This window comes from Geospiza fortis, unplaced genomic scaffold, assembly GCF_000277835.1.
Source record: "Geospiza fortis unplaced genomic scaffold, GeoFor_1.0 scaffold41, whole genome shotgun sequence".
NCBI lineage: Eukaryota > Metazoa > Chordata > Aves > Passeriformes > Thraupidae > Geospiza > Geospiza fortis.
In genome coordinates, this window is record NW_005054299.1 from 12,006,621 (window position 1) to 12,027,828 (window position 21,208).

Consider the following 21,208-nt stretch of genomic DNA (forward strand, 5'->3'; position numbering starts at 1 on the left):
GGTGAGCTATCATAGGTAGAGACTAAAAAAGATTAATTTTAGCATGACCAATTAGTCAAAGGAAAACAAAAAATGAATAACGTTATATTAGGATGTGACTATTTCATGCTATCTATAACAGCTGTCTCTGAGCCAGGAAAAAGACAGTTTGAAGAAAACATTTAATTTGTCAGTATTTTGCCCAACTCCTCTCTTCTGTAGCACAGCTTTTCTTTGTAAAAATTCCTTAGCCAAACCCTTCCAACACAAACAATTTTTCGAACATAAGAACTTAGCAAGGTGTGAGAAAAGATCTTTGCAGACAGTAGTAAAGACACATCAAAATGTCTGACATGAAACAAGACAGTCCTTATTTGTTTAAGGTAGGAAAAACTTTCAAATAAACACTGATGAGACGATACCCAATTACATAATAGAGTTTTAGGATAATTCTATTAAATATTTAAATGTATTGATTTTTTTGAAAATAGCAACATGATAGCTAGTTTTAATATCTGCAGGATTTTTATGAAAAATTACACCCAGCACTGTACCAGTCAGCAAATTAGAGATTCAGAATTCATACAGCATGTGAAACAGTTCAATAATTTTAGCTGAAATTTATTAATTATCAGTAAGATGGAGGAGTTTCTAGAATCTTTCAACATAGCCTTGTACTACGACTGCATTGTCATAGTGACAAATATATGAACTATGAGGTAAATCTTATAAATTATGAGATAAATAATCATAATCATAGCTCTTACAATCTTAAATTATGAGAGAAATCAATCTGCACATGCAATTTTATTTGCAGCTGAAAGGGATTAAAAATCCATTACAGAAAATATAAGCTCTACTTTATATTCACCAGGAGAACTGAAAAAACTAAATTTAAAGCAGATGGCAAAAAAAATATGATGCTATATACTGAGTATCAAAACCAAAGTGATTTAGGATTACCTTCTACTGACCAGACCCTTCCCCTTGTTTCCTCTATGAAAACTTCCTCACACAAGCAATCCCACGTGCTCTTTGCCTTCCACATGCCCCCAGATACACCCCAGACTGCAGACACATGTACACATCTCATATTCTTACCTGTGCTGGGAATTGATTAAGAAAATTCAACAACTGATATCCTGGGTCACTAATTTGGTAAAATGCTGCCCTAATTATGCCATGCAACGACCTCTGCTGCATTTGCAATAAAGCCTTCAACCAAATTTCTACTGGTCCTTTTGCAAGCACTGGAGTGTCCAGCTGAAAAATTAATGAAAGCAAATGTATAAAATTGAACACATTTATCAACATCCTGTTCAAGAATATAAGTTACTACATAGTTACTAAATTCCTATTCATGACAGCTACAGATTTTACTTCGTATCCAAGCAATTTATTTCATGAAGACATATTCTAGTCTTATTAACAAAAATCTTGAAATATTTATTTGTAATTAACCATAATTCACCTTAATACATCTTGTATGTTCAATAATAAAATTATTTATCTATTAATGTTTCTAGGAAAAAAAAACCAGATAATTACTGAAATTTTTTCTCCTTCTCTTGATATGACTGCCAGTATGCGATCATAATCCTTTGGGTGAAACTCTACTTCATTTATGTTGTCAGATATGGAAGTCAGATGTGGCTGTAAGGATAATTTGGGAGTTATTCAATGTTAGCAAACAGAAACCCCCCCTCAAATAAGGTTATCTTGCAAAATTCATCTGAACTTACAGATGAATTTCTGGCCCTCCGTGCATAACAATTACAGAAAAGGTTGTGTAGAATTTTATCTCTGTCTACTGTACTTTTACAGTTTGCAGAGATGATCTAGGAGAGATACACTGGCTTATCTCAATCAACCCTCAGTAACAATCCAGACTAGCTGGAAGAATTTTGCAATATACAAAGCAGGAAAGCCTCACAGGGCCCTTTTATTAGTTCAGTTGGGAAAGAAACCACCAGCAAATCACTTGATCAAACAATGTTCTAGTGTTCCGAATTCTGAAGATTGTGTTGAATTACAGGTATCCATTTCACATTTTTTAAAATAGTCGAGAGCAAGAAACCAAATTTTTTTCGAAGCAAACTTTATAAAAAGAAAATATTTGCATCCCATTTTATTAAATGCCTCTCTTTATATTAATTCTTTTTATAAGTAGAAAAAAATCATTAAGATCATACCTGGATTGTATGAGAATCACTTGCTTGTCCAAGAATTTCAACAAGTGCAGGATCAGAAATAAAAAAGAATCTTGGAAACAGCAGTCTTTTCTTCTCTAAATATCTTTAAAATTGAACAAGATTTTTATTAAACCATTTCAGGTTGTAATTTTTTCTATATAGGGATGTAAGTAAGACTGAAATACATTTAATGCTTCATACAAATAATTTACAATATAGTAAAGCAGTAAAAATCAAACAATTCATACCCTGTAAGTGATTTCTGACATACTTCCAACTGTTCATGTAAATAAGGGAGAAGTTGCTCCATAGTATCATCTCCAACACAGCAGGCAACTACATTTGCATTTTCATGAGCTCGTTGCATTATTTTTACCCATGATTTGTCAATATTCTGAAAACGCTTTGCTTCCTATATATAGAAAAACCAAAGCATAATCTGTTGAAAATCATTGCAAAGAAAGCTTTCAGTAAACAATATTAGGCAAGCATTGTAAAGTTTACCTGGGGTAACTCTTTTGCAATATCTCCTGCTACAAAAACAGCTTCAAGATAAATCCAGAGGTTCTGCACAATCAGCCATTCTTCAATTATGTGTGAAGAGTTGCTTAGTTTAGAAACCCAGCTCTGAATTTGCTTTTTAAATGCCGTATTGTATCTAAAAGTGGAGAAGAGCATAAACTATTTAATTCTAAATAAAGCTATTATAAAATGAATACTTACAATGGTGAAAAAACCACAAACCCAGAACAAACTAACTCTTGTTTCACTTAGAACAAGAACAACACTTTGGAAAGATTTTAGCAGCTTGATTATATTCAAGTATATTGAGATGAAAGTTGTCATAATTGAATATGCATTGAAATCTTTCTCATAAGGAGTTTTTTTATTAGGCCTTTTAATAGTTTATTATATTAAAAAATTTAATTCAAATTTACTGCTAATTGAGCTCAAATATAGTATTGTTACTCTCACAGTGTATTTCTGAAAATGCCATACATGAACAATTCCAAGTACCTATTGGACAGTAGAGAATCCAGAACCATTAAACTGTCCTCCATCAATATCATAATTTCTGCTGATTCTATCCCCTTTAGCAGTAGCTCTCCTCTGGCTTTGAACGGTGCAAAACTCAGATTCTGGGCTCCCCAGGTTTCAGCTACTTGTAACAGTTTGGCTTCTATATCCTTTTCCTTCATGGCAGATATGCATATATCCTGCAAAGAAAGAATCCCGTTTTAGACTCTCCAGTCTTGTGAAATGAATTTCCTAATACTGTACCTCCAGTCATAGAATATTAAAAAATGCAGATATCACACTATTAATGTTACTCACTCAAATTACTTGTATGGACACCTGAAAAAATCACTTTTGGAAATGGATGGATATGTATTTTCTGTGGCTTCACATGTTGTTATTTCTGTTTAAAAAAGATTTTTGGATCACAATTTTTACAAGTCTGAGGAGGGCAAGTGATTAGACTCATCACCAGATGAACTCTGACTCTTACCACTTTTCAGTTTATAGAATCAGAGAAGCGAAAGAAAATTTAAGTTAGAAAGGTCAAGTCCAACATTCTATTCAAATCAGAGCTTAATTAAATATTAAGCAAGTCACCTTGGAATGCTTCCATATAAAACAAGTATAGATATAGTAAGTTTTTGCATATGTATTTACCATATGAAAAATGGAAACTCCATTGAGTTTTCACAAGTTATAGGCGGTGGGGTTTTTTTTGAAGTTGTGTGGTTCAAAAGAATCCAGAATAATCAAAAGAATATTTCTAATAATCTAGAAAACGTTTTAATATTAAATATTCTTAAGCATGAAGTCCTCATCTAAAATTTCTGATCTGCCTACAGAACTATAAAGCAACAACAGAGGTAAAAAATTAGGTGACTGTGACCATTTAAATCTTGTTTGAGGATTTTTTCCTGCTTAAAAAGAGCTAAGAAAATCATAAAAAATAATGGCAGGAGGAATGTGAAGAGATTATCTACAAATAAGGGTCTAAAGATTCCAGCTGCTACCTCTACATTTTCTCACACAGATAAGAGCTTCTAAATAAAACACAGACTACTTTAAACCAGTGTGGTCTGATTGAAAGTCAAGGACTTTAATGAAGTAATTATTTTTAAAGAGAGTAACCATTCTATAACCAATCACATTATTTTTGCTGACAAAAGAAAAGGAGCAAGGAGGGGAAAAACATATGTACCTACCTCGATATCTTCTTTATTTTGAAGAATTGGTGCTTCCATGATGTTTCGAAGGCAAAAGGTCTCAGATTCTACATCAAATGTATGTCCTGTTGTTTCAGAGATACGATCCCAGTGTCTTTGCTTCATTGCTTTGTCAGACATCATTTCCAGCAAAGAACAACACTCAATAAAATCCTCAATTCTTTTCTTGAGATCAGAAAATGCTTGCCAGTGGTGGAGGCCTTTAGGTAGTCTACGGCACCTGCAGTTCAATTAAAGTGATATAGTTGTAAATTTCCCTTTTGTCAAAATTACAATTGTTTAAACAAGAGTTTAAACAAGGAGAGATTAAGTGGATTATATTAAGTCAACATTTCCTATGTCAACTGGCCTACCTTTTTAGGAAAAACTATTACAAATGCCCTACTTAAAAATCATAGTATTTAATAGTCTCAAACACTGATGCAAATAAAGGAAATAAAAAATACTGTAGTTTCTGTTAAAACATAGTTGTCTCTTGCTTATCATCAGAAACTCTTTATTGGAAAAGAAAAATCAAAGAAAAATATTGGTTGAATTAGTTGAATTTCGCATATTAAATCGTTGTACAAATATAATATTTACTTCAATTTAATAGACATGGCACTTACTAACATACCAATTTGGAGACAGACATGAAAATGAAATAAACATGACTGTCTCCTCCACTTTTGGTTAGTGGTTCTGAAACCATTCACTAATGAAAACTACGTATTTCTAGTGTGGAAAAAACCCTGAGAACAGTTAAATAAAGATCCACCTCTTCGACAACACTTTTAAAGAGCCAACATACCAAGAACCAAGCAGGTGACCTACCACAGGAATACCCTACTGCAAATGGTAAAGTATATACTTATTAGGAAAAACATTAAATCCTTGGGTTTGCATCCTTTATCACTTATTTCTCTACCTCCCACTGATATGATTTCTTATTCCCAGTAATCAGGAGCAATACAACAGCATGTGTGTGGCTTAGAGCTATGTCAGTGCTGGGTGGTTGTCAGTATGTTCATGTTAGTTAATTCCCTGCTTGATGTCAAACTGGATGTTTAACACCTGCCTGCCTTTCTCTGAGGGTGAAAGAATTTTGTGCCTATTATTATTGGATGCAAAACTTAAAATCAATGTGCTAATCATCCCCATTGAAGAATTTAGCTTTTACAAATAAAGTTTCAGTCCTCCTAACCTTTTGGCTGATTTAGCTAATGAGACTGGCACTTTGATTGTATGCCCTTCACTTATCAAAGCTATAGGTAAAAGGCTGCTTAACTACAAGTATGCTGTTCATTCATTCCTTCTTGAATAATCTTATTGTTTACAACAAACCTTATTTATGGAGGTTTTGATAAATATATAAATGGCTTTGCTGAACTCACCTAAATCTTAATGCATTTAACATCTGTTACTCTTAATATGTTAAACATACCTGGCTTGATAATCTGTGAGTTCAGTAGTGATTTTTTCAATATCTATCTCTGTCCAAAGTATGTCATAATAACCATCAATAGTGCTTATTACAGTATCATATAATCCATACAATTTCTGAAGCAAGCCTAACTCTTTCCTGGAAAAAAAGAAGCAATTATGCCAATAATTTCAATCAGCTTTCTGGATACCTCACAGTAATTAAATACATGATATAGGAAATAATAATACCAAAAATAGGGGTAGACAGAGTATTTTTTTTAATGTGGAAAAGAATAATTAATCAAAAGATATCCACAAAAAAGAGCAGATGGTTGGTGCTAAGGATGTAACATCCGCACTAAACATATTTGGAGGAAGTTTTGTTTTTGCCTAGTTCTCAAAACCCCCATTAGTCCAAAAGAAACCTAGGTTATATGCCCTGAGCTGGCTGTGCAGTGCAAAGCAGAGCATGGCAGGTGGAAAAAAACCTGTCAATTTACTTAGGTGCACTCTCTGAATCTGAACTAAAACTCTGATCTAAAAACAGTGAGATCCTCCTCTGGGTGAATCATCATCAAACTATTGAAATGGCTGGAACAAAAACTTTAGAATCTGGTCATCATTTGTACAGCTGCTCAAAAAATTCAGACTTTCAAAAAAGCTGTAGTTAATTCTTCTTATATCACAATAAAATGATCTTTCCTTACATTTCTTCTTCACTTTCTACCATATCTTAATATATAATTTTTAATTTATATTAATGTCTAGAACAGGGCATATTGCTGCTTTATATAGTATTTCCACACAGCAAAATCATCTGGTATCATTCTATTGTAATAATAAATAAATAATTTTTTCAAAATTAACAAATTCAACATTAATAAATTAGAATTACCAAATTCGTTAGAACTTTATAAATTTCATTTATTTATTTATTTATTTATTTATTCAAGGCAATGGAAAACTTGCATATTATAATATTTCTGCCTTTGGTGTAAGCCTAAGACTTTCTAATATACTTAAGGCAATGATATTTCCACAGTTACCTGACTCTATGTAAAATGTCATACTCTGTGACAGGCAATCCAAACAACCGTTCACCAGACGAGTATGTGATAAACTTTCTCCACAGCTCATCAAAGTTAGCCTGATTGTGTTTCATACAGACCAAATGAAAACACAAGTTTTTTAGTTTTAACTTAAAATTGTCTAAAATAAAATCCTTAAGCTGTTTCAAACTTTTATTAAGTCTATTAGAAGTATATGTAAAACATCTGAAAGTATTTTTGATCTAAACAAGTATATAGCTTGAAGAAAAACACCAGAGTGCAAAATAACACAATTACTTTCAAAGTCTAACTGCTGTCCAAAAGAATATGATCACCATAGAAAAATGGAAAGAAGAATGATTTTCGCAACTAGTATCCAAAAGTACAGAGCATTCTCCCGGCAAAATAAGAAACACAGCAAATTTAACCAGAATCACTCAATTTTCAGTACATATTAGATGCATTAGAAGTGTTAAGAAGTAACTGAGTCACTCAGTTCTTTTTACAAACTAAGAATTTACTTTATACAATCTATACAATATTTTAGATTGACAAAAGTACTATTTAAGTTACTGTAACTTGCAGAAAAAAGAAGGATTAAAATGAGAGAAAATACTGCTCCTGGACCTATGAATTAAGGTTCATAACACTAAATAACAAGTTGAAAGACAACTATCTAATGAAAATGTGATCTTTAGAGATTACAAAATTGGCTCATGACTGCTTTGTAACCTGGCTTATTTTTGGCCATTATCAAGGTGTCACAATTGACTCTTGCCTATTTTTCTGCTTTTATTACACCAAATTGATAATTTCTCCTCACAAAATATGAAGAGTGAAGAAAGGTTACAGATCAATCAATCAATCCTTCCACATAAATGAAAACATTGTGTGAGAGGAACTATAGATGACATAATATTATAAGGAACATCCGACTTATAATTTGGTAAACTTATTACAATAAACAAGAACAGATTTAATTAATTAGCTGCAAATTCAACAGTTTACTTTCTTACCTGAAAGATCTGCTGCCTCTTACTGGCTTCCTGAGGTGGAATGTTTGGAACCATAGGCCCTTCCTATCAAATAAGCAATTAACAAAAATGGAATATTAATTCTCAAAGTGACTGAAGGCCACTCTATATTTGGTAATTCAATACTTACAGTGGTAAATCTAAGAAGATGTAACATCTATGGAATTGAAAATCCCTTACCTTAATTAAAATTAATAAGATTAGATTCTAACTTTTCATACTTCCTTATTTTGCTGAAAATAACAAAACCAGGACAGTGGTCCTTTTTAATGCTGATTTGTGTGCAAGGTTGCCACAACATGAACTACAGTTTCTAAATTAATTTGTCATTTATAATCACAATTTCATTACAAGTTGCATCACCAGTGCTTCTTTTCTTTCTTTACAGAGTTGTGTGTATTTCTTCATACTGAAAAGTTTGACCTACAGTGATGACTGCTTAGCAACCATGGCATCCAACACCAGTAGCTGAGCAGAATAAAATTCTGGCACCCAAATCCTGAAAACCAAAATAATACTAAATTCATTTACCGTTTCATAAGCTGTTTCAAACTGTGCCACATCCTCCTGAAAAACTGCAACTGCTTCTAGCAACTCTTTCTTAAACTTGGGCTGAACTTCAACCAATTCATCTTGCACTACAATCTGACATGGAAAAGATTAAAAAAAAAGTTATTTCTGTAAGAACCAGTAGCAGATATTTGAGTTACATATAAATCCAAATTATGAATAAAACATCTCAAATTTTTTAATAAAAGTTGATTATTTGAAGCTAAATACCTTTTTCCCCCTTTATGGTGCTATATTCAATTTTTGAGAGGAAAGGTGAGGGATAAACCAAAGCACCTCAACCAAAAACCATAACAAAATCTTGCATTGGACTTTAAAGGAATGTCTTTTATTACAAGGGGGTGGCGGAACAAAATCCTATTATCTTTCTTTCCTCCCTCCATAAAACCTCAAACCCCAAGCTAACAGAGTCATCTTTCTCACACAGGCCTCAGCTTCTCTTTAACAAATTTCTTTTTCTTTGATCAAAATTTTGAGAGAAATAACCAAGAGCTGCACAAAAATATAAGATGTACTCTTGAGTCCTTTCCTGAGTGATTAATCTGTGGAAGAGGATGTAACTTAATAAATTCGACAAAATATCTACATATTTCCATCTAAACACCTTCATGACATAAAATACTCAATAAAGACAGAATTTTTGAGGGATATAAGACTGTTCTAAATCACAAAGGTGAAAGTACCACAACCGCTTAAGGGTAAGGGCACTGGCAGAGTACACACTTCTTAGAAAAATGTAACTCAAGGGTAATAAACTCCCTGATCAGACAAAAATGACACAAAAACTGGAAATGAGGGAGAGCAGACACAGCATTTTCTTGCAGGTTTTATACATATATCTAAAAGCTACAATAATGTTTAAATATCAAACATTATTTATTTATTTATTTATATTGTATAAAAATGAAATTAGAAAATGAACCTACTAATAGTAGATTAAGACACTACTGCAGAACTGATGTCAAGAGTGAGAAGTCAGAGAGGATGGACAATTAGTCTCACACTCTCATTTATGACCTGAAGAAATTCACATGTTTTCCACAAATGGAAAATAACATAATTTTATGTACTTACAGCTTGGGCTTTTAATTTATTAAAAGCATATCTCATTGTATCAACACCATCTGATTCCTCTTTTGTAATTTCCACATTAAATGCATTTAAAATGGCATAGGCTTCCTAGATGAAAAAAACCAAACCTAACTTAAAAATACATTATAAGTTTGAGGAAACATAGATCAAATTTGTAAAAAACATTTCAAAGAAAATCTGTTCTTATATTTTAGGCATAACTGTTTTGGTGGGGTTTTTTTTCTAATAAGGATGAGGAATGAAGAACTAGGGAACAACAGCAAAAACTATTTCTTCAAAGATGTCTTGAATTAAATACTAGGAAAACATACAAACACCATAGATTTAATATCAGAAAATATAAAATTTTATCATGTCAATGGTATTTTATTTCACATATCTACAGTTCACCTGAATGCAGATTTTGATGAATTTTCCCTAACTCTGAATAACTGTGCACGTTAAGTTACACATCTATAAATATTTTGCCATATCATCTATAAAACCTTTTTTGCTAAGGTTGCTGAATATTACTTTAAATGTCTACAATATTGTTCAGGTTCTTCTATTTGATGTAAGGCTGACTTTCTAACATACCTGATACACACTTAAGAAGGCAGCTGTATTTCCGCAGTTTACTTCTACATCATTTAATTAATTAATTTGTTCTATTAGCTGACTTTTTCAGGCAGTGATAGTAAATACCAAGTCCTTATAATGAGCTTGTTTTAGCTTTTTCAGCTTCTTTCTTATAGAAAAAACTAAAAGAATGTTGCCAGTTTTTGACAGCAAACCATGATGTGTGGTTTCATGAATATTCTCTGGCTATATTTCAAGGAGTTAGATGATCAAGATATTTGTTCACACATACAGAAAAAGTAGGAGGATTAAGGTTAATGAAAAGCAAAACGGAGCATAGTGCTCCTGCGTCTTGTGTTCTCATCTTCTTATTTCTGCATGTTGTCTCCTAGATTGTTTCTATATTATAATTTGAGAAATAATTATTTTCTGTTTTGTGTCAATACAGAATCTATCAAATTATCTGATTCATAATATATATTCATATGAATATATATTCATCATTTATAATATAAAAAACCAAAAATAATATTTTGTTTCCCATCTTCAGCCTAGTTCCTTCAAGACAGTGTTCAAAGTTTATCTTATCCTGTGACACTTATTATATATATTATTATTAATAATAAAAATAACATTTTTCCAATATAACAAACTAGAAGTCATCTTACTTCAATAGGTCCCATAGAGATGTCTATATCTGATCTCTTTTCTTGAATGGCTTTTAAAGCTTCCATTGCTAATCTGACATCATCTAAGTCAACCAGAGGTCGAGCCAATTTGTTTAGGTAATCATTTATGAATGATATTATGTCTAGCAATTTCACTTTATATTCCTCATTTAAATAACGACAGAGGACCATCTTCCAGGAATTGGCTTCAATTGTTAAAGCTTTCTTCAGTGGTCCTGGTTTTAAAAAACAATAATTTAAAAAAAATTACTCAATTCATATCCTAATTTTTTTATTTAAAAAGCCCACATCATCACATATGGTTCTTTAACAGTAGTTAGAAAACAGCAGACAAGCAATTCCATTACAGCATTTTAAAAGTTTCAAAACAAATTCAACCATAACTAAATATATTTCTGTTGTTTTATTGTATATTATGGTATCTGTAAAACCTATTGGTAAGCTTACCTAGTGGAGCACATAGAGAAGATGAATAAAGAAAAAATGTCTACTTATTAATGTGGATTTTCAGAGAATAGCTTTGATATACATTAACCAAATGTATTAAGATCAGTGATATTTAAATGCTTTATACCCTTTGAGGAAATGGCATCTTGGGATTTCAAAATTGGGACTTGGAAGAGTTCACAGCTAAAACTGTAAGGAGACACACCATGTTATATGCACTTAATATATAATCACAAATCAACACTGAAGAGACAGAAGAGTCAAGAATTCAAATTTATTTTCAGAAAAAATTAGGATTTTATTAGGCAGCATTTTGTACTCTGGTAAAAGAAAGCAACATATACTAATAGCATAAAACACTTCTGCTCAAAAAACCACAAATTTTGCGGCAGATATAGATGCTCCTTTAATAATGTGTCTATTAACATTAAAGAGATGATTCGTGAAGCCCAGGCACATTTCAAGAAAATTACCACACCCTTCCAGAAGTTAAAATGTGTAAATCACAATAAATCAGTTCCCAAACCTAAACTGAGTCCAAGAAACTACCTGCTGTCCCAGATCATAAAAGACATTTAACATCTTTGTTCTGTAACCTAGAGGACTTGGGTCCCTGTGATGCAGTGGTCACACATGACCATCAACAAAAACCATATTCTTTTTGATAAAATCTTTCTTCCTACTCTTGGTCACACAATATTAGATAGTTTTCCAGAGTGGTCTCATTAAAAAGAAACTGCATCCAGAAACTGGATGAGGATGTGCAGTCAGCAGTCTGACATTTTCGCCTGTTCACTGAAAGAAATAGGGTTAATGCATCACCAAGATCCTGAAATGAACTCGTCTTCAAAGCAGGCATCTTCTGCTTCTCTGATGTGCAAGAAAGACAAATTTCACAGATTATTTCTTAATCTCATCAAACTAATCTGTCGTAAGAAGAGGGTTGCTCATTAGAAATACAGCCACACCGATATTTGCAGCAGGACACATTTTCTACTTGTCACTAGGTACCAACCAGATAGTTGGTCAAGAGAAGATGTGTTAGTCTTGTAATAACCTGTGAGGTGAAAGGGATAAGTGCCATTGGAATCCTTAGCACAACCAACTGTGGCACAAATAGAATACACAGCTTAATTCGGAACATAATGCTCTGAGAGCAAGAGATACTAAACATGGGAATGACTAAGTAGCCATGTCTCCTGAAACAAACACTGAAAGGGAACAACACATTAATGCTGTTAAATGCTAGTCTTTCTCCAGTACCAAAGAAGGTGCTTTTATGCTTCCAATGCTCTTTATAACCATTGGCTGATGTGATGCCAGACAGGAGTACCAAGGATGATCAAATCAGTGTCAATACACATTCATTAACTCTTTGGAAAGTCTCTGTAACAACTTCAGATTCATGACAAAACTTAGTGCCCACATTTACAAGCAGAGAAGGCACGGAGAATTGAGGAATGGAGGATTTTTTAACACAGACTTCTTAGAAGGATCTGAGTGAGCCAGGGCTGACAGTTGGTGAGGTCTCTTCAGTGATTTTTATTCATATTGAAATATGTCTAGATATATTTCAATATAAACACATCGTGTGAGGGTGAGCAGCTGGCTCATGGGTCAGGCACAAAGGGTTGTAGTGAACAAGGTGACATCAGACTGGGGACGTGGCAACAGTGGGGTACCATAAGGCTCCATTTTGGACCTTAGGCTCTTCAACACCTTCATAAATGACATGGACATAGTACTTGAAGGAATACTAAGGAAGTTCACAGACTAGGTGGAGCTGTTGACTCACCTGAAGTCAGAGAGGCCCTGCAGAGAGACCATGACAAACCAGAGGGCTGGGGAATCGCCAACCATGTGTAGCTCAACAAGGGAAAGTTGTGCCGGATTCTGCACCTGGAATGGGGAAACCCTGGATTTGGGACAGACTAGGGAATGAGATGCTGGAAAGCAGTGGCACAGAAAGGAACCTGGGTCTCCTGGTTGATAGCAAGCTGAAGATGAGTCAGAAGTGCCCTGGAAGCCAGGAAGGCCAAGTATGTCCAGGGAGCATCAGGCACAGCATCACCAGCCAGACAAGGGAGGGCATTCTCCTGCTCTGCTCTGCACTGGGGCAGCCTCACCTTGAGGCCTGTGTGCAGTTTTGGTCACCACAAAATAAGATACTAAACTATTAGAGAGCATCCAAAGGAGGCCTGTGTGCAGTTTTGGTCACCACAAAATAAGATACTAAACTATTAGAGAGCATCCAAAGGAGGTCAATGAAAATGATGAAGGGCCTTGAGGGGAAGCCGTATGAAGAGCAGCTGATGGCACGTGGTCTGTTCAGCCTGGAGAAGAGGAGAGTGAGAGGAGACCCCATTGAAGTTACATCTTCCTTGTGAGGGGAAGAGGAGGGGCGGCCACTGATCTCTTCTTTGTAGTAACCAGTGACAGGACACAGAATGGCCTGAAGTTGCGTTAGGGGAGGGTTAGGTTGGATATTAGATAAAGGTTCTTCACCCAGAGGGTGGTTGGGCTGGAACTGGCACCTCAGGGAAGTGGTCACAGCACTAGCCTGACAGAGTTCAAGAAGCATTTGGAGAGGGCTCTCAGGCACATGGTGTCATTCTTGGGGATGGTCCTGTGCAGGGTCAGCAGTTGGACTTTAATGATCCTTGTGGGTCCCTTTCAACTATGCATCTTCTGTGATTGTGTGACTATTTTACTGATTATCTTACTGTACATACTAAGATAAGAAAATGTCATACCTGTGTGCAATTCAATTGGACCAAGAAGCATAACGGGTTTAAAATTTTTCATCTCTTGCTCAAACGTATCGTAGTGAACTATTTCTTCTTTAATTTCAGACAGGGTAGGACCAGTAGCAAAAAATTCCTGTGTGCAGTTTAAAATGTCAATCAACAAATGTCCATTTCCATAATTTTGGTAAAACATGTTGTAACTGTAATTCAGCAATTACTGAAAATGTATACCATTATTATACTTAGTTTTAGCCTTCTGTAGCCTTGCTAGCATTGTAAAACAAATGTTTATAAATTTCTCTGTCACTAACACTCAACCTTGTTGGGAAATTCCAACCAAATTCAACAGAGAAACAGATAACCAAGACATATTAAGGATCTACTTGTTTTGTGAAAACAGGTGATGAAACAGAGGTCAAATGCATGCCCACGCTTACAGAAAGACTACCTCATAAGCCCAATAATGTGAGAAACAATCACAATAAAACACATTTTCTAAGTAGTTCCCTGAGCAGAACTCAAAGGTAGAAATATTTTGTGATTCTGAAAAGCTGCAATTCAACAATATTACTTAAGACCTGTACTGATTATGCTTACGCTGCATGGGCAAGTAATAAATGCTGAAAGCATTTATCATCCCACTTCTACTCTTCTGTCCAGGAGTACTCAGGCAGTGGAAGGGTTAGCATAGTGGAAAAGGAAGAATGTAGAAATTAAACATGTGTGTATGAAACTTAACTGCCTTATTATTGAAGGTTTCACTGTAGCAGTAGCCTATTCATCAGTAGTAACTAGATCAAGCTAGTAACATTAATTACTTTAGACTTAAAATTTTAATTGGACTAACAGGAAAATTTCAGCCCTGCTTATGAATTGGTGGGGTTTTAACCCACATAAACTCCTCTTGAATTCTACCATTTCATGGTCACTGCAGCATAAAATTGCCCCTGAGCTTCACCTTCCCCACCCCCAGCTCCTCCTTGTTGGCGAGAACAAGGTAGAGTATGGCACCTCTTCTCATTGGCTCTTCCATTACTTGGTCAAATAAGTATCATCAGCACACTCCAGGAACCTCCTGGATTGCTTATGGCCTGCTGTGCTGTTCCTTCAGCAGCATGAGGATCAGGGTTTGTGAGTGTGAGGCTGCTCCTGTCTGTCTACAGAAAGTCTCATCTGCTTGGACCTCCCGGTCAGGCAGCCTGTAGCAGATCCCCACTATAATGTCACCTGTCCCTGCCCTCCTTTTAATCCTGACCTGGTCTTCCCTGCCTAGCCTTCCTAAAGAGGCTGTGTCCCTCCATTCCAACGCTCCACTCATAGGTGCCATCCCCCCTGTGATTCCAGTAGCCTTGCAGGCATGTGCATATCTCTAACTCCTCTTGTTAATACCCTGTGCTACCTGTGTTTGCATAGAGACATGCCTCATATCAAACTGGGTTGCTTTTTTCTGGCCAAAAATCCAGAGTTACACAAACAAAATAAAGCAATTACCAGGTTTTCAGTATCTAGAATGGCACAGAATCATTAGCAGATACAGTACCATTCCTACAGAAAGATAAAAGAAGCATTTCAGCTGTAAATGTGTTTTCTACATCTTTTTTTTTTCCTTGATTTTTCGCAATGTTTTCTGATTTCAAAAGATAGGATTAATGAAGAATAGTCCTGTAAATGATTATCATTAAACTGACCTGAAATATGGCATCTTTATCTTCTGTCCACAACACCTTATATTTATCAAATTCTTGCAGAACGTCACTAACTCCTTCTTTTAGAGAATTCCCAGCAGAAGAGAGCATCACAATTATTTTAGTAATAGCTTCATTTTCTGCAACACCCGAGTAAAAATTTTTTAACTTTCTGACAACCTCATCACCTCCTTCTGTAAAATAAAATTATATATAAATCAATGAATTGCTGACAGTCTGATTAGAATTCTCCTCTAAACCTATGCATACCAAATTGAGCAATGGTGCTCTTCAGAAAGGCTGAGTATGCTTCTTCAAAGATCTGTCACACTGCTTAATGTGAAGTACCAGCTGCTAGCTCATGCCAGGCACTATACAGCTAGAGCAAATTCAGTCTAAAATGAACGTTTTCAAATGGAAAGAAAATAGTCATCTTCATTCACAAATTTCATTTTCTCAATGAATGAAATGAATGAATGAAATGAATGAATGAATGAAATGAAATTTCATTTTAATGTAACTGTAAGCAGAACATCAAAGGCCACATAAAATTTCCACATTATTTAATATTTTTTTTAATTTTTGAAATTAAAGTTTTGATGTATATACTGCTTAAAGCTGTGTAAACTTCTCAAACTCTTTGGTTAATTGCTGAGAAAATCTGGGTCAATATAGAAACTGATATTCTTCAGATCTGATGAGCTCCTTCTGTCATAACAATCCCTGAGCATTTTGAAGCAGATTTCAGTGAACAAAGAAGAAAACTCCACCCTTCCCACAGCATATATTTTTTAATGGGGGGAATTTGAGGCAGCTCCAAGTTCTCTTTTACTCTGAAGGCTTTTTCTGGGATCTGCTTACTGGAAACAGTCTCAGATTCATCCATCCTTACCAGTGTACTCCATAATCTCATTGCTATAATATTAACATATGCCCCCAAGTGTTGCTGGTGTCTAGTTAAAGGCAATGAAAATGGTCATTTGCTGATGCTGTATTTTGACACAGCAGAGGAAAAGACTCTGAGTGTCTGACAAGGATTGGCTCCTGCTACCCTGCTTGAAGCCCATTAGAAGAGGGGAGACTCATACAAGACACATCAGTAGAAGAATAAAGTAACAGCTCTGGACTGTCAGAAATAAAAACTTTCCAAAATGTTACAGATTTTTTTAAGGAATGATAACAAAGATATAACTAGATTGCATATCACTGGGTCTAACAGCTAAGAAAAACCCACATGTAAAATGTAAATATGTAAAAACATATTTAGGTTTTTATGGTGGCTTGCAAAATGTATGGAGAGACACTTTGAAATAATATTAAGAAATAAAGTATTTGACTAAAATGGATGTAGGTCTGTCTCCAGTCAAATATTTTTCATTCACATGAAAAAACATTTGAGGTGTTTTTAATCCAATCTAGGAATACATCCAGCAATTAAAATATTTCCTAAAATCTGTCTCTTGCTGTATCTCAATATTTCAATGAAATTTAGTATAAAATCATGGTTTATGGTTTCAGCTATATCATTATGGCTACATTCCACAATAAGGAGGTAAAAAAATTGATCAACAGCTTACTTTGCTGTAAGTTAAGTAAAATATTCAGAATCTAGGAATTTTTCAAAGTTTTTTGCTTACTGTTTTTTGGAGTTGTAATACTTAAGTAAGCCTGAAAAGCTATTTCTGAAAAATACAGGTAATTAAATCAAAATAAACTCCCCAAAATTAATGTAAAATAATCCACAGTAGGCTTCTCTGATGAAAAGTGAGCTTATTTACACATATTTATATATGGCATAGTTATTAAAGCAAAAAGCAAAATGAAAAGTAAAACAAAACCTAAACAAACAACTTACTTTCCCCTTTTTTGGCTTTTTTCCCTTGCGATCCAAAGCCTGCAGAAGCTGCTTGCCGCATGCCTGTTTCTGTTTTTAAAATAGATTTTTGCAAATGCCTCTGTCCCCACTGAGCAACTCCTCTATTTACTTCCAGTATTAAATGAATCATGCGATTGATGGCATGCTGTATATCATCTAAACTGGGAACTATTACCTATTTAAAACAGTTGAAAAATTGTTGAAATAAATGCAACTAATTGTCATTTTTGAGACCTCAGTTTTACTCCACCCATAGTGAATTGCAGAGTTGACCCCAGAAGAGAAGCTGGAAAATACAACTTTAGCAAGTTGTCTGGCTCAGAATTGCTTCTAAAGAGATGAAACATACTGTGATGACCTACCATCTAATTATGCACTCATACTGTGGGTGAAAAGTCAACCAAGTATATAAGCAGATAGATTTACTGGCTTTTTTTTACAGCTATTAAAAAAACTCCTGCAACATTTTAAGCATCATTTTTATAATGACTTTTATATAAAATATGGGAATACATTACAAACCTTGATTTTTACACTCTAGAATAACAAAGCATTAGAAATTGCATGCTAACATGCAACCACCACTTCCCACCCTTCTCAGGCCTTATGTATGATCAGCCACATGCATAAAAGCAAGGCTCTTGCAAACTCTCATTAGAGTTTAGCATTAGCAAAGAGGTATTTTTCCCAGAATTATTTGATTACTGCCCTGGATCAGCCAAGCCTTTGAGGACTGGAAAGAGAGATGTACTTCCTTTGCAGTGGGTAGAGCTTGGTGCTTTATGCTTCCATAAATATCAATGGAAAATTCATAATATCAATATGAATATGGAAAATTCATAAATATCAATACATCTCGCTTGTAATTTCAATATAAACCCATCAATCTTTATAAGATATTTGAGAAATTTTGCAACCTTCTCTCATAAAATAAAAAATACATATTGCTGACATATAGTTATCTTACTCTACAAAAGGAAAACAAACTAATGCTTTACTTCTTTGCAATTGAGCTGCCTTTTTTCCCCTGTACATAGAAATCCACAACTCCTTTTTCTGGCTTTGAATCTTCTATTTTTGTTCAGTGTTCCTCATTCTGGTCATCTAACTTCCCATTTAGGTGACTAAAGCCAAACTGAGCAAAGATAATGCTCACTATTGAAATTCAACAAAAGTATTTAGATTACGCAAGTAAGAGAATAAGAATAAGAACAAGAATAAAGCAAGATGTAGAACCTATTCCATGTAATAGCAGTAATGCAACTACTACACGTGAGGAGAACTGTAATCATTCTGCAAAGAACACGGATGAATGGATTGCAATGTAATTCCTAAACCACAGAAGGTTAAAAAGCAAGGTTCTGCAAGCACAACTGAGACAGAGGCCAGAGCATTGGGACTGCAAGCACATTTCATCAGTGCTCTCAGCACACTGAAAGATATGAGCAACTGCTCTCCTTTGGAGAAGATGCTGGTTCAGTGGAAGTGTGCCCACACCCTGCGCTTGGGCAAATGCAGAGATAACTGTAAGACAATGTATCTTACCTTACCTATATAAAATAAAACTTACCAGATTTGGAATCTCAAGGTGTACTTCTGCTTTTAGAAAAGGAGTGACATTCTCAGATTTGCTGTAAAATGATTTTGACACATATCATAAACACTTTACCACAGAACCTCCTCACTTTATCTGAGAAATATAATTTTGAGCTACATTTTCTGACCAAAGCCTCATGGAGAATTTTCAAATGAAATTATGTACTATTTCCAAAACTTACAGAAGTTTCTTGTTTAAAGGATAAAGAGAATAGCTAGAGCTCCACCATTCTGACAAAGGCTAACTTGGATCCAGCCATTGCTTTCAGAATTTTTTCTCCAGAGTATTTTCTGATTCTGGATTTTAAACTCTCAGGTTCAGAATGATGGAACTCTGCCAGTGGTTTGAATAGGGCATAAGAAGGTCTCATTGATCATTAAATGCAACAACCTATCAAGAGCAAAAGTTGTCCCATTACATTTTAGGTAAGTATTCAACAGAATGAAAAAAAGTTTCAAAGATGACAAGCTAGTGCAAAATTATAAAAACATGATGTTAACCTACTCAAAACTGAAATTAAAACCTAAAAACATAGAGCAAAGTACAATTTTAAATGCTGTTGTATGATATATTAACCAAATAGGGAGAATTCAACAATATGATACAGTAGACAAATATGAAGGAAACAACCAAAAAAATTCCCATTTACTTTGATAAGGATTTCAATACATTTTTTATGAAAAATGTCCTTAGGAAAAAAAAAAGCAATTCAGACTTTAACAAACATTAACGACAAAACATCATAATCTTCACTTGCTTGAACTAAATTCTCTTAATAGAATTCTAAGTAGGCTTTTCAAAGTACAATATATTATACTGAAACAATTCTGTCTCTGAACTCTATGCCTGTTCGAACGGAGAAGAATCTATAGAAATCATACTGAATATAAGAGAGTGATTTTGTATGGATCTTGCCATTATCATGAAAAATTCATAAAGAGTGCATACTATTGAGAGAATCCTTCGTTTGCAACTTACATTGGAACACTCATTCTTCTTTTTATACGATCCAAAGACAGTCGGGTTGATTTCTGGAGACTGACTAGCAGCCGGCGACTGAAATAGGCAAGTAAGTCTTTACAGTTCTGTAATAAATAAACCATACATTATTTAGCATCATGTTCACATAGGAACCTGAAAATTATTGCAAAAACGTCTTAAGTCAAACCTAATAGGTTTTGTCAGAAGGAATTTATGCTGTAAGCTACATGAAAGGCACAAAGTGAGAAGCTGGGGGGTTGTAAGCAAGTAAATAAGTAAAAGCTGCATGGAAAAGAGAATACAGTATGTGAAGAAACAACTTGTCTTATTCAGATAACAAATACTGAAATCTGTTTGAAATACACTCCTTCAGAAAAGCTCTCCATATTAAAAAAAGAACAAATAGAAAACCAAGCCACAAAACTAAACCTTGAATTATTCCAGAATATTGGTGCACATGCGCCTATTTTTGAATAAGAGACAAATACAATAAAATGCAACGGGATCAAGAATATGAAAATACAGTAATATGAGATTATCACTATTTTTAAAAATTGCAACATTGTAGCATTATTGTATTTGTACTTCCACGTTTGAGAGTCCTTGTTCTTTACTTCTACTTTCCTTCTCTGCTGAACATGAAGAAACTGCATTCTTTATGGGAAAAGTACAAAGACAATCTTTACTGATGAAGTTGGAAGAGAATGATAGAAATTATGAAAGATCCTGCCTACCCAAGAAGGGAAGTCTGTGTTATGGCTTAGGCACATTATTGTCTCCAATTTTTACACTTACCACTTTTGTCAATAATTTGTTTAATAAAGGTGATAATTGGAATAAAATGCAATATATTTGTAAAAACTAAAATCCATCTCAAATGCACTTTTTAGGTAAGCTATTTCATCATTTGTACATTACATTTTATACTCTCCATGTGATGTCTTTCTGTAACATATATATGCAGCTACCAAAACTCAAGATCCTGTTTACTAATCCAACTGGCCTAAAAATAACTTCCTTATTTTCACAAAATACCTTTTTAAATTCTTCTTCTTTATCATTTCT

At 34.3% G+C, this 21,208-nt stretch overlaps 1 protein-coding gene across 1 annotated transcript in view; it reads right to left on the reverse strand.

Moving 5' to 3' along the window:
• The window catches only part of DNAH8 (dynein axonemal heavy chain 8), a 114,743-nt gene that overhangs the window by 66,250 nt on the left and 27,285 nt on the right, over positions 1–21,208 (reverse strand). Inside the window, 19 exon segments of the mRNA XM_031060200.1 lie at positions 1,081–1,242; positions 1,528–1,632; positions 2,172–2,274; positions 2,420–2,583; positions 2,676–2,829; positions 3,189–3,388; positions 4,394–4,634; positions 5,838–5,975; positions 6,865–6,965; positions 7,884–7,946; positions 8,433–8,546; positions 9,546–9,650; positions 10,790–11,025; positions 14,011–14,137; positions 15,693–15,883; positions 17,545–17,740; positions 19,136–19,196; positions 20,141–20,247; positions 21,179–21,208. The exon segment at positions 21,179–21,208 is cut by the window's right edge and continues 17 nt beyond it. Coding sequence (XP_030916060.1) covers positions 1,081–1,242; positions 1,528–1,632; positions 2,172–2,274; positions 2,420–2,583; positions 2,676–2,829; positions 3,189–3,388; positions 4,394–4,634; positions 5,838–5,975; positions 6,865–6,965; positions 7,884–7,946; positions 8,433–8,546; positions 9,546–9,650; positions 10,790–11,025; positions 14,011–14,137; positions 15,693–15,883; positions 17,545–17,740; positions 19,136–19,196; positions 20,141–20,247; positions 21,179–21,208 — 2,598 coding nt within the window.